General features: G+C 44.5%; 1 protein-coding gene across 5 annotated transcripts in view; it reads left to right on the top strand.

Moving 5' to 3' along the window:
• Positions 1-5981: 5981 nt before the first annotated feature.
• ccdc141 (coiled-coil domain containing 141) overlaps positions 5982-14022 on the top strand; it is a 320905-nt gene continuing 312864 nt past the window's right edge. For all 5 annotated transcript variants that reach the window (XM_070875793.1, XM_070875794.1, XM_070875795.1 and 2 more), the window contains exons 1-2: positions 5982-6228; positions 7238-7360. In XM_070875793.1, the coding sequence (XP_070731894.1) occupies positions 6127-6228; positions 7238-7360 (225 nt within the window). In that variant the 5' untranslated portion in view covers positions 5982-6126. The remainder of the gene's footprint in view (positions 6229-7237; positions 7361-14022) is intronic.

Below are 14022 nucleotides of genomic sequence, written 5' to 3'. Positions count from 1 at the left end.
TCTGGAAAATGGTGACATGATAGGTCCAAGTCAGCATGGATTTGTGAAAGGGAAATCATGCTTGACAAATCTTCTGGAATTTTTTGAGGATGTTTCCAGTAAAGTGGACAAAGGAGAACCAGTTGATGTGGTATATTTGGACTTTCAGAAGGCTTTCGACAAGGTCCCACACAAGAGATTAATGTGCAAAGTTAAAGCACATGGGATTGGGGGTAGTGTGCTGACGTGGATTGAGAACTGGTTGTCAGACAGGAAGCAAAGAGTAGGAGTAAACGGGTACTTTTCAGAATGGCAGGCAGTGACTAGTGGAGTGCCGCAAGGTTCTGTGCTGGGGCCCCAGCTGTTTACATTGTACATTAATGATTTAGACGAGGGGATTAAATGCAGTATCTCCAAATTTGCGGATGATACTAAGTTGGGTGGCAGTGTGAGCTGCGAGGAGGATGCTATTAGGCTGCAGAGTGACTTGGATAGGTTAGGTGAGTGGGCAAATGCATGGCAGATGAAGTATAATGTGGATAAATGTGAGGTTATCCACTTTGGTGGTAAAAACAGAGAGACAGACTATTATCTGAATGGTGACAGATTAGGAAAAGGGAAGGTGCAACGAGACCTGGGTGTCATGGTACATCAGTCATTGAAGGTTGGCATGCAGGTACAGCAGGCGGTTAAGAAAGCAAATGGCATGTTGGCCTTCATAGCGAGGGGATTTGAATACAGGGGCAGGGAGGTGTTGCTACAGTTGTACAGGGCCTTGGTGAGGCCACACCTGGAGTATTGTGTACAGTTTTGGTCTCCTAACTTGAGGAAGGACATTCTTGCTATTGAGGGAGTGCAGCGAAGGTTCACCAGACTGATTCCCGGGATGGCGGGACTGACCTATCAAGAAAGATTGGATCAATTGGGCTTGTATTCACTGGAGTTCAGAAGAATGAGAGGGGACCTCATAGAAACGTTTAAAATTCTGACGGGTTTAGACAGGTTAGATGCAGAAAGAATGTTCCCAATGTTGGGGAAGTCCAGAACCAGGGGTCACAGTCTGAGGATAAGGGGTAAGCCATTTAGGACCGAGATGAGGAGAAACTTCTTCACCCAGAGAGTGGTGAACCTGTGGAATTCTCTACCACAGAAAGTAGTTGAGGCCAATTCACTAAATATATTCAAAAGGGAGTTAGATGAAGTCCTTACTACTCGGGGGATCAAGGGTTATGGCGAGAAAGCAGGAAGGGGGTACTGAAGTTTCATGTTCAGCCATGAACTCATTGAATGGCGGTGCAGGCTAGAAGGGCTGAATGGCCTGCTCCTGCACCTATTTTCTATGTTTCTATGTTTCTATGTTTCTTTAGTGGCTGAACAGTCCAATACGAGAGCCACAGACTCTGTCACAGGTGGGGCAGACAGTCACCGAGGGAAGGGGTGAGTGGGACTGGTTTGCTGCCTGCGCTTGACCTCTTCACGCTCTCGGCGTTGAGACTCGAAGTGCTCAACACCCTCTCGGATGCACTTTCTCCAAAGGGTGGTCTTTGGCCAGGGACTCCCAGGTGTCAGTGGTGATGTTGCACTTTATCAGGAAGGCTTTGAGGGTGTCCTTGTAACGTTTCCGCTGCCCACCTTTGGCTCATTTGCCGTGAAGGAGCTCCGCATGGAGCACTTGCTTTGGGAGTCTCTCCTTTGTTGTCTATGTACTTAATGTAAACCTTTTTCTTTAGTTTCAATTTAGTCTTTATTTTTTTATTCTTCCCCTTTATCATTCCCCTCTTCCTCCCTTCTCTCCTCCACTCTTCCCTTATCCCCATTTTCCTATTTCTTTTCCCTCCTTATTTTCCCTATCTTCCCTCTGCCTAGCTTCATGCTAGCTATACTTACCATATTGGTGTCACTAGTTGTTCCACTATGGGTGCTTCCGCTGAGCCCCAATCCCACTTCAGCGCCCTCCAAAGGCCCTTATTTCTCTTTTTCCTGCTCCCCTTCCAGACATCTAACTTACTCTGCTCCAACTTATCCCTTTCCACTTCTCTTTTTTCCATTCCCCCCCTACCCCCCCCACCCCCCCCCCCGCACTTCCCCAGCCAATAACCCTGCTGTACTTTGCCCCTTGCCTTCAACCTTCAACTCTGATCTGCTTTCTCTCTCCGATCTCGAACCTCACTGTACTTTCACCCTTATACCACTCTCCAGAGTTACAATCGTTACATAATTCTGGTCTAATTATCCCCTGCCTTCTGAACCCACTTCACCTCGAAGACCGAATTTGGTCTTGACTCCCTCCCCATGTGCAACAAAACAGGAGAATGACTAGTTTTAAATGAACAGTTGGCCTGACAACAGTTGTTACAATAAATAATCACTGAATTTTTTTTTCAGCAGCTGGTTATATTCTAAGTAGGAATTTCTGACTGCAATTAGATTTCCAGATGGTTTCTCTGAGAGGGTAAGGATTACTGTTACGGCACAACCTAATCTTTTTAAAAGCTGCAACACTTTTTTCCATTGATATCCCTGGTCACGTTGATGAATTTAGAATCAAGTCATAATCTTTATGTACAATAAAGTAAAATCACGACTAATAATATATATACGTAATTTTTGGAAGAAAATCACAAAGAATTCAAACAATGAAAAAGCGACATTGTAACTTTAACTACCAAATAATTAATTAGGATATGCCGTTCTAGGACACAGAAGTACTGTGAGATAAAGTGGTGTGAGTGATATACAATTGGCAGATCTGTAGTAGCTGTGATGACAAAAATGGAACAAGCCTCTGATAAAGCACAGCATACGCTGTCCCAGTTATTTCTGGTATCTTATGCAGCTGACACTTAATGATGTTTTAATGCAAATATGTGACAAAGTTGCCTAAGTAGTTGTTTAAAAATCAGTGAAGACAAACATCTGAATTTTATCAGCAGTGAAGACACAAACCACAGATTTTAGGAATATTTTAGACTCAAAATACTGGCTTTAACCAAAATATCATAATTATTTGGATTGAATAATTGTATACATTGGAAAACTGAAGCAGTCGATTTAAAAAAAAATAAAAGTGGTAATAGAAATTACTAGAGAGTGACCAGACAGGGAGTAACTTTCAAATTCAGCAGTATTGAATTAGCTACCCCTTATACACCCCACCCAATTTTCCAAGTAGAAAGGAAAATTAAGCAGGATGTATAACAGTGGCCAACCCAATACCATCAGTTTCCTGTCTCTGCCAAAGTTAAAAGTTATCCTGTGGAGTTTCTTAAATAAAAATCCACGATCGGGTCATTTCAAATATGAGCTATTCTGAGCAAAATATATATGACTGGGAATAATTGTGCAATTTAGTAAACCACCCTTTTGCTGAGCTAACAGAAATACAATTGGCTTTTTCAAATTAGGAACTGAGGTAATGTTTAATGATAGGTCCAACAGTCTGATAAAGGACCTAGATATTCTTATTATGTTCCAGTATGTCAAACATAGGCATATCGATAAGATATGCAGGTATTATACCTTTTCAATACAGCTATACTAATAGAGGCTGTGGCCGAGAAATTGGATGGCACCGTGCCCAAGCCTGAAATATGGCAGGCAGGAAGCGTACACTCATTCCGAGCTGGGAGTGCACTGCACCACCCGCCATATTAGTGTAGGTATAAAAAGAAATAGGTGTCCCGGGCTCACAACTAAAACAGGCGTTAAGCCCTTTGCATATTCAAATAAGGAGCTTGATGCCTGCTTGAGACCCCCCTCTCGAATATTGAATTGCTCTGAATTTAGCTGGATTTATCGCAACCATGTAAACATTGTGGCCTAACATGCAGTCCTTAGAGGGAGCACTGCACACCACAACCAACAAGCTCAGTGTTTAAAAAATATACTTAGATGAATGTGGAGCCAGGAGGAGCTTTGAGTGTGTTGCAAAGCAGTTTGGATTATATTGTAAACTGAACGTGAATTTTAGAATCCCACGTGTTTGCTCTAGCCTTCAGCCTTTTTAATTGTATAGAATCATAGAATGATACAGTACAGAAGGTGCATTAAATATACATGTACAGTTCTACCTTCATGTGTTTCCTATTTATATTTGTGTTCAATGTTACGACCACAATTTTATTTTTCACCTGAGACCACCTTGATGTTGAATAGATTTTGGCATGTGGTTTCCCATCATATAATGAGAGAGAGTAAGTTTACCAACATATAAAATTACTTATCTTTCCTAGTTACAGAAAGAGGGATAGATTTTAACTTTCGGGTGGTCAGTCGACAGAATGTGCCACTCGACCACCTGTTCCAGCCGCTGGGAGACCCAAGCCTCATTTTCATGCGACTGGTAAGCTACATGGCCTGAATGAGCAGCTTGCAAGCTTCAGGCCAGCACAATATCAGAAGGCTCAGTCGCTGCACTGGCCCACAATGAGATGGGAAGAGGTGAAGTGGAGGGGTGTTAGCCTGGGCCAGCAGTGAGTGGCAAGCAATATTTTTGTGGAGTAGGGAGGAAGCACGCCTGCTCCTTCGGGCTCCACAAAAGTATAACTTAGTGAAGTGGCAGCAGTGGTCACTTTAAGGACTGCTGGTTAGTCTGCTTAATGCCAGGACACATGAGCGTATGCTCTAGCCATGTGTTCCTTGAAATTGAAATTGAAACATCAAAGAACCCTGATTTGCATAGTAAGGCAGCCTGCCACCTGAAACTGATGGATGCTCTAGCCGCCCATGGGAAAGCCCCTTTAAAATTGCGGGAGCGGAGGCGTTAGTACCGAAGCCATTTACAGATTATTATCTCCTGATTAACGTCAATTTTGAATCGTTAAAATAGGCTCCAGTGAATGTTTTACTTTTTTATGGGGAGGGTGAATTGCCAAGATTAGGTGCTGGGAAATGGAATGTTTTGCTACTTATTGTTGATATCAGGCTCTCTCAGGACAAGTATAGAACTTGTACGATGTTAACTAAAGGACCTGTACTCTGCTCCAACAACATTCCTTTGCCTTCAATTACCTAATCGTTCTCCCTACTCCACTGCTATGAATTTTCATTTCCCACATCAACCATTCTTTCCCACTATTGAACTGAAATTGCCAATTGAATACAATAACTGCTGAATTCCTGGGCAGTGCCTCTGTGCGCAGTTAACTTGTGCTGAAATTCCCAAGCTCACTTTTTATTGTTTCAGGAAATGATTACATAGCTAAGAAGTGTTGAAAAAGTAGGGCTGGACCTGCAGCTCTTGCTTTTGAAGTCCTTTGTTGATTTATGGGAACAGTACTTTTCCGAAAGTCATCGCCTATGATGATAATGATCATAATCATTGACTTTATCATCAGAGAAACTCTGTCATGACTGCCCTGTAAATTGAAACGTATTTCTGTCAGTGTTTACTGGTAAATAATTCCAGAAATTACATTTTCTGTGCAAAGCTTTATGTGCAATTCTAGTTATCAAGTATAACAGTAGCATTCTGCTTGCCAGTAAAAGAAAGTTGCCACTTGGGCAAAACCTCTGTCAATGTAACCATGTGAAGTGTAAATTGTAACTTTGAATTTGGATGCCAGTACATTCTTGTATTGCTTTTTTATTTCTCAGAATAGGAATTGCAACACATTGTTATCTGAACTCACCTTTTTCTAAATCATAACATATTCATTATAAGCTCAGACATAAAACTTGACCACAACTCTGTCAAGATTCATGATTCACAAAATAAATCTGAAAACTGTTTAAGACAATTTTATGTTTACAGCTCTTGCTGTAGCACAATATAATTTTCTTCAAATTGTGATTGTTTCCATTTGATCTTTCAAGGTCATTTTATTTTGTGTGAGGACCGTATCCAGTGTTTCTCTGCTGATAACGGAGCAGAACTGGTAGATTAATGCTGTCAAAATAGGGGTGTGTCAGCTTCCTAAAGCAGTGATACAACACATGCTGCCTCAATCTATTTTTAACTGGCTGTTCTCTACTGTGGAAATCTAGTCAGTGTTAGCTGAGCCCTTTTCCTGAATACATATTCAGTAGTGAGCACTGCAAACTTTATTATCTTTTATCTGTTACTTAACAGCCTAATGTTTCGATTTAGTTGAAAACTCTGACTGTGGGATTAATCTATCTGCTGTATGAATTGAAGATTAAGAGACCATGTCCAGTGAAAGTGATTCTGGAGGTCGACCTTCAGCAACGACAATTAGTACTGTAGCTGTCCAAACAGGAGACTCAAGAATTGTAGTAGCTGTACTAAAGGCAAGTGTTTTCTTTCTGAAGTGAAATGTGCGATACTTTTAATGATCTGTGATGTAGAGAATTGAATTTTGATAACTTTGGCCTGTGCTTTACTTACAGCCTGGAGCTTCACGCCAGTGTAAAATTCTGCATGCCTCAGTATTAAATAACTTTTTTAAAGTTCTAAAGGCCTAGAAATTAACCTCCATAGTGCCTCCTGTTATCGCTTCTGGGAGGCGATAATGGGGCACTAACCACTTACCGAACGGGCATGACGAGATGAACAACTCCTGCTAACTTCGGTGGGAGATTTGCAGCGGCGGTAAGATGTTGCGCTCCGGTCTCCTTTGCCCGGAGATTGTGATGTCATTGCCGGCACATCGCGCCGGTAGCACCCCAGACCCAAACTTTGGTTCCGCCCCCTACAGCATTGCCGGGCAACAACACCGACAGCTGCTGGAGGCGTTGATCGGGAGGCCGGGAGCTTCAGGGGCGAAAGTTAAAGGTTAGGTGATCAAGGTCAGTACAAAAATTTCTACAATGCTGTTTTTCAATTTTTTTAATTCCTCTTCAGCACGATCGATCAGCCCGACACTCTGCTGCAGTGCATCGGGCTGATTGGGCTGGATCGCGGCTGCCGTCGGGGACCAGCTAATAGGTCCCAATGCAGAGCCTGCAGCGATGGCCTTTCCCTTTAAGGAAGAGAAGGAGCCTCGGAACACGGCAGCATTGCACGGGCCATTGTGCATCGCTGTACCACTACCTCCCCTCCTGCATCATTTAGCGCTCCAGGAAGGAAGTGGAATGCTTGATTTAGCGCTCCACTTCCTTCCTGGAGCGCAAACACTGAATTTTTTAAAAGCTGTTTTCATAAGTTAGCGCTGCGCTCCTGAATTTCTCCCCCAAATTGTTTTGAAAGTACTAATTACAGTTTTATGCTGATTATATGTAGAACATGAATATGTAGATCAAAGGTTATCTGTCATGGTAATCCTGATCTCTTGTAAATCAAATATTTCTTGCATTTCAGTCTGGGATGTGTGTGGAACTTCAGCTGGTTGAATCAGTACCAAATCTGCTTGAAATTGGCAGTAATGTGGATGAAACTAAGAAACTACTGAATGAACATGAGATTCTTCTAGCTAAATTGAAGGTAAGGGGACATTGAGTGCCCAGATAACCATTAATTGGCAGCAATCACATCACATAAACCAGAAGGCTGACGTAATTATATATTTTGTGTTCCAGAGTAGACTGACATTAAAGCCAATTCTGCATGAACTGATAACACAGAACAATATACCCTCCTATAGATATGATTGAAATGAGAAAAAGTTTAAGTTCTAGGAAAGGGCTGCACTGATGTTACAGAGAGCTGTATCTTTGACCTTTTGTATTGCCAGTACAGATTTGGGAGGGGAAAATCTGTAGGTTGTGAGCACAACAGTTCCACTGGGATTGTGTCTAACAGCACTTATTACACTGGAGTTTGCAAGATTAGTAGGAGAGCATCTCATTAGCATGGGGTAGGCGGGCATTTGCGCTATTTTGGGCATATCTCTGGCACATGCCTGTCCCATGCTTCTGGAAACTCTGGTGCCTACCAGCAGTCCCCTGCCTCCAGGACCTACTTTGTAGCCTGCTTTGATCTTTGTGTCTTATGTAATAGTGAAACAAAATGTCCCCGTTTCCCTAAACTGAACCTCCCCTCCCCAAGAGGCTGGTAGATCTCAACAGGCTTAACGTTCCAGTGTAGGGAGTCCATGTTCCTGGCCCTTCCCCCTCTGATGTGGCTGGCGTTGTAAGGGACCGGCAAGAACTCAGACACTTTCAAGCCGAAGCTGGATTTTCCAACTGAGATTGGGACCTGCTGCATCTGGATTTTGGTCTTTTTCTGAGCCTAACTGCCAGACTCCTACTGGAGTTACAGGAATAGCTGAGGAAATATGGCCCTTGATATCAGTGGCCCTTGATAGCAGCAGGATTGATACAGAATTTCTAAAAATTGGATCCAAATCTAATAAGTACAAAGGGTAACTGTTTTATTTTGAAACAATTTGTTATCTTTGCTTAACTTTGCATAGTGGCAGGTTCCCACAGTCATTTCACAGTTCATTCACTTGAGTGGAAGATCCACCAAGAGAAAATTCAGGACATTTTCAGAAGTTTGGGGTAACCAGACTAGACTTGTTTGCTTCTGCAGACAACCATCACCTTCCAATTTCTCCCTTTTTCTGTATGTGTTTTATCAGTTACCTCTGATCCCAGTAAACAAAAGCCATATTGTTCAAAGAATGAAGAAGACAATACCAGGTAGATAATATAGCTCTACTTTACTACTTATCTTCCATCCGTGTTAGATCTGAAAGTTAAATAAAAGTGTCAAGTTGTTATATATGCATGCTTGTTTGTTATGTGAAGTCTGTAACACTGTTATGTAACACTGATGTACCTTTACACTGTACATACCTTACCTGTACACCAGAGGGTGCTGCTGCTGGAGACCTAAGGGTTACCTGCACACTGCAGGTAACCCAGTATAAAAGGGAGCTCACAGCTTGGTGTCCTCACTCGAGGAGCTATAAATAAAGACGACAGTCTACACAGTTTAAGTATCATATCCTGCCTCGTGGAGTCATTGCTAAAGGTGCCTGCATACACTACAATTGGCGACGAGGATACGAGGTCATGAACTACACGCTCAGCATGTCTAATCTCAGCAACTTTCAGCAATTTACAGAGGGGGAAGATTGGGACACTTTTGTAGAACGATTGGAACATTTCTTTAAAGTCAACGACCTGGATGGGGACACACCGGCTACATGACCGAACAAGCGCAGGGCCATCCTGCTCAGCAGTTGTGGGCCCTCCATCCATTGTCTCATCAGGGACTTACTAGCCCCAGCAAAGACAACTACCAAAAGCTATGAGGAACTTGTAACACTCATACAGGAACAACTAAAACCAAAAGAAAGCATTCTCACAGCCAGGCACCGGTTCTATACTTACCGGCGACCTGAGGGCCAGGAAATTACTAAGTATGCTGCACACTTCAAAAGACTAGCTGTACCATGTGATTTTTAATGAAGCACTAAGGGACATATTCGTCATTGGAATCGGCCACTAGGACCTCCTGCACAAGTTACTCTCTGCCGACATCACGGTCACCCTGCAGAAAGCAATTCAAGTGAGCCAGGCCTACATGGTTTTGGCTGGTGACTCCAAGTGAATACTGACCCAGGACTCTTAAACCGGCGACTCAGTGCACCGCATGGATATTTCCAAAGGCAGGAATGCTGCCCGGAGTCCAGCAACCCTGAGTCCGCCACATGGGGCAAACCGGATGGCCCCGTGCTGGCAGTGTGGAGGAAACCACAAGGCCCACCAGTGCCGCTACAAAGACTAAGCATGCAAAGGCTGCAAAGAGAAAGGGCACCTTCAAAGAATGTGCAGAAATAGCTGTACTCACCAAATCTCTGATGAGTTGGCTGATCACCAGGGTTCCGACACAGATGAAGGTGAAGCTGCTCAAACCCTGGAAGAAGAAGATGGAGTTTATACCTGCTCCACCGAAAGTTCTCCGTGGACGATGGGGGTAGACATCGACGGGGTCCCAGTTTCTATGGAGATCGACACAGGGGCGAGCCAGTCTGTGATGAGCCAAATGACCTTTGAAAAACTTTGGATAAATCCCGTCACTCGACCAAAACTGTTTCCTGTCCAAGCGCAGCTGCTCACCTATAACCAAGGTAAAACTCAAATCGTTGGCAGCGCGGACGTCTAGGTCTCCCATGGCAGTGTGCTGAATAAACTCCCTTTGTGGATCGTTGCTGGTGATGGTCCCATGCTGCTGGGAAGGAATTGGATGAACCCGGTCCAGATCAGAGGAAGTGGCGACGGCCTCTGGGCTCCAGCAATCGACATCAAACATGGATCCATTGCTGCATTGAGAGATCCCACCGTCCAGCTCAACTGCGCGGCGACGACTCCACAACATCACGGTGAAATCTCCTGGACCGAAAATCCAAACTCCACTTTCCGGGCCGGGGCAGGACTCCAAGAGGCGAACATCGTCGAAAGAAGTGGATTCCCGACATCCAGGGCCGAACCTGTGGAAGAAAAGACCACCACAGCCTACCTGAAGTAGAGCCAGAAGATGATGACCGCACCACGAGGAGAGGAACCTGCAATCAAGAAAGCTGCGGCCATACCACGAGGGACAACGTTGGAGGAGTGACATGTGGCACCGAGCGGCCAATTGGATTGGACGGCCGCCTTAAAGGAGACCGGTAACCAAATAAATTTAAAGGGACGGTTTCAACTACATGAGGACAAGGACTTTAAAGCTAAAGATGCAACAAAAGAGTACAAGTATGAAAATGTGTGCAATGTAACCATGAATTGTGATGTTGGTGTAACTAATGTGACTCATGAGATGAATGCTTGTTTAAGTAAAGTTAAGAACAAACTTGTTATGTTTGATAATGATGATAGAGAGTTTGAAATGCCTAATATAACTATGTCTGGTGAGACCACGACACCCAAAAGTGATGTAAATGCTGTAATGTACAATGCAGGCTCGACTATGTGTGATCAGAGCCAAGGTATCATGTATACTGGCAGGACACTGTTAAAGGACATTGGGTCCACAGGGACCATGCTGATGCGAGAGGAATCCCCTTGTGGGAGACCCCCGGTCCAGCAGGCTACATGACCATGTAGCCTGGACCTTTGAAACAAATGTAATGCCCCTGGAAGGACACATTCACACCCAGTGGAAGCAGACCCACTACAGGGACAGTGGTCAATGGGCAGCACAGCCACCAACAATGGCAACCTGCACCAGACCAGCCCTACAACCTCTGGCCACCAGGGCCAACACCAGGAGCATGAGGCCAATATTCTCCAGCTTCCTGGAAAACCCTGGGATGACCTGACCCTCATCCCAATTGGTGGACAAGGAGCCCACCCAGTCCTGTGGCCCTGCCCACCACCACACTACTACCCACATCACAGTGTATGCACCCTAACCACTGCTGCTGCGGCTACCCCCTGAGGGATCCCACAACAGTGACGCCCACATGGTCTGTGTGTGAGGGAAGGGAAGCATATGAGGCCAGCCTCAAGCACTGGGATCACATCTGGCACCCACACAACCCTCACCACTACCTCCCATAGCCCACCACTGATCTGACCATCTCCCCAGGTCATGACAATAAGGATATTAAAAATGCTTAGGGGGTAGTGTTGTTATATATGCATGCTGGTTTGTTGTGTGAAGTCTGCAACACTGTTATGTAACACTGAGGTACCCTTACACTGTACATACCTTACCTGTACACCAGAGGGTGCTGCTGCTGGAGACCTAAGGGTTACCTGTATAAAATGGACCTCACAGCTTGGTGTCCTCACTTGAGCTGCAAATAAAGGACTACATTCTACACAGTTTAAGTATCATACCCTGCCTCGTGGAGTCATTGCTAAAGGTGCCTGCATACACTACACAAGTCGCAGTACCTCTGCCTTTCTGGCTGGTGGGCAGTAATCAACTTTGAAGAGGCAATGCCATAGCAACTGCCTATCTATTTTGAAAGGGAGGATGGCTCTATGATTGGGAGGGAGCAACAGATTGGGATGTACTGTAAGGATTGGATACTGCTTACATTGAATGCGGATGTAACAGTTCTGATTGCTACAGATGTGTTCAGAAACTGCTGGAACATGTGCAATCGAGAAATAAATTGCAGGATATGACCAGGGAGGAAATGGTGGGTAAATGGGATGAGAGGGAACGATGGGATGAGCCTTTGACTGGGAGTGAGTGGGGGAATAGACTGGGAATGAGGGAATGGTGGGTTGGAGCCTAGAATGAAGGGTCAGTTGGCGAGGCATGAAACTCGGAGGGTATAGATGATGGATGTTGCAAAGATAAACTGAATTTAAAATCATAAATGTGTAAAATCTGAAAGATTGGATCCTTCAGCTACAATAACTGTAAAAGACTGTTTACTGCGCATGTTTTTGTATACTTTAAATAAACCCTTGCAAACCCTGACCTGAAATAATGAAGTGGTGCCTGAAAGCAGGCTGAGGCTCTAGTACTGCATAAGTGCTCTGTCAAGAGCTGGGCAGAGAGACACAGAGGTAGAAATTGATATGCATTGCAACTGTTTTTTGGGTGTAAACTGGGTGTAGAGCATGCCAATATAGCAGTGAGCTTGGCTGCAGCCAATCCGCGCAGATCGTGGTCCCACTGCTATGTTCTCGGACCCTATTTATGGGTGTCCTGGCCCATGCCTAAACCAGGCGTTATGCCACATGAATATGTAAACTAGGGGCCTAACGGCTGCTGAAGAACCACTTGGTGCAATTAGCCACCAATGAGCTGGCAGGCGTCAGGTTCTTCAGTCGATCGGTGACCGCCAATGAAAGGTAACTTAAATGTTTTTAAAAAATGTTCCTGTGGAGCCAGGAATCGCGATTCCCACCGTTCTGCCTCGAGCCCGCTCCAATGCTCCCTCTTTGGACTCTTGAGGGCCGCTCAGGCAAGGGATGGAAATAGGCAATGATTGTGATACAGTAACAGAAGTTATATTGGGGGTAACTGTATGGGTAAAAGAGGACAAATCATTGGAGGAGAGGTAAGGCTACATTTCCCTATCTGCTGCAATTGCCTCTGTGGAAGTGTAATAAGATGGGTTTTCTGCCCACTTGGGAAATTTTTCAAAATCAGCTGCATTTAAATATTTTAGAAGCCTTCTCAGCGATGTTGCTGCCTGCAATTGGAAGTTGGCCAGAGGTCAGAAGGTGGAAGGGTTGGGTAACTGTCTGCTGCTGCAGGATTTAAACACCTGCAGTGGCTTAAGGGCCCAGGCATCATTTTTGTGGCAATCAGGTTTTGTAAGCATCAAAAGATATCTAAGAGTTCAGGTACAGGCCACCAAGCCTCCAACATTACTGAAGCTTCCAATGAACTACTGCTTAATGAAATTTGGATGAGGAAGGAGGCCTTGTTTGGGACATGGGAGATGGGCAGTAAAAACAGTGCAGGCACGATGAAAGGAGGTGCACCTAGTAGTAAGTGCTACCCTTGCTTGGCTACATGGTGCTGCATGACTGTTAATGACATTGCCAGGACAGGCAAGAAAAAGAGAGATGTCCAATTTTTACCATTTATAACCACCTTCCCCTCACGGTTTTGGAGGACTTCAAGACCTTGGCATTAATATCCTGCAGAATCCCAATCTTCATCCGTAAGTGTGCTTTCACTCACAGACTGACATGTGCAGTTCACTGAAAGCCTGAAATGGTATGTAATTTCATGCACCTGTCATCACCTCCATTGCAATGCCTATTGACATCTTGGATAGACTTCATCTCGTGGCAGCTACAGTGCATATGCACTTCTGTATTCTTCTTAAAGGAGAAAACAACTGTAACATAAAAAGGGATTGACCACCTCGTTACCTTGGGCCTCTCGCACCCTATGAGAAGCAAGCTTTGGAGCTAGTGGAGAGACATGCAGGAGAGGGAGTTCAAGTTTGTGTCAAGACTTGGGTTTCATGAGGCAAAGACACTTCAGTCCTATAGGTTATTCTAGACACACAGCAGCTGGCTACATCATGCACTCCTGATACTCAGGTAGCACCTAGGAGGAGCACACGGTTAGGCTTGACCATTCACACATCGCACACTGACACCAAGAACATGGTGATAAGAAGCAATAAGCACATTAGGATGGAAGTAATATAATAGTAGAAATGAAATGATGCTTGAAGACAATTGTATTGGCAAGGTTGAGAAGTAGCTTTGAAT

Source organism: Pristiophorus japonicus, chromosome 3 (assembly GCF_044704955.1).
Source record: "Pristiophorus japonicus isolate sPriJap1 chromosome 3, sPriJap1.hap1, whole genome shotgun sequence".
In the NCBI taxonomy this organism is placed as follows: domain Eukaryota; kingdom Metazoa; phylum Chordata; class Chondrichthyes; family Pristiophoridae; genus Pristiophorus; species Pristiophorus japonicus.
Note: the sequence above shows the minus strand (reverse complement) of the source record. Positions and strands in the feature narration are given on the sequence as shown.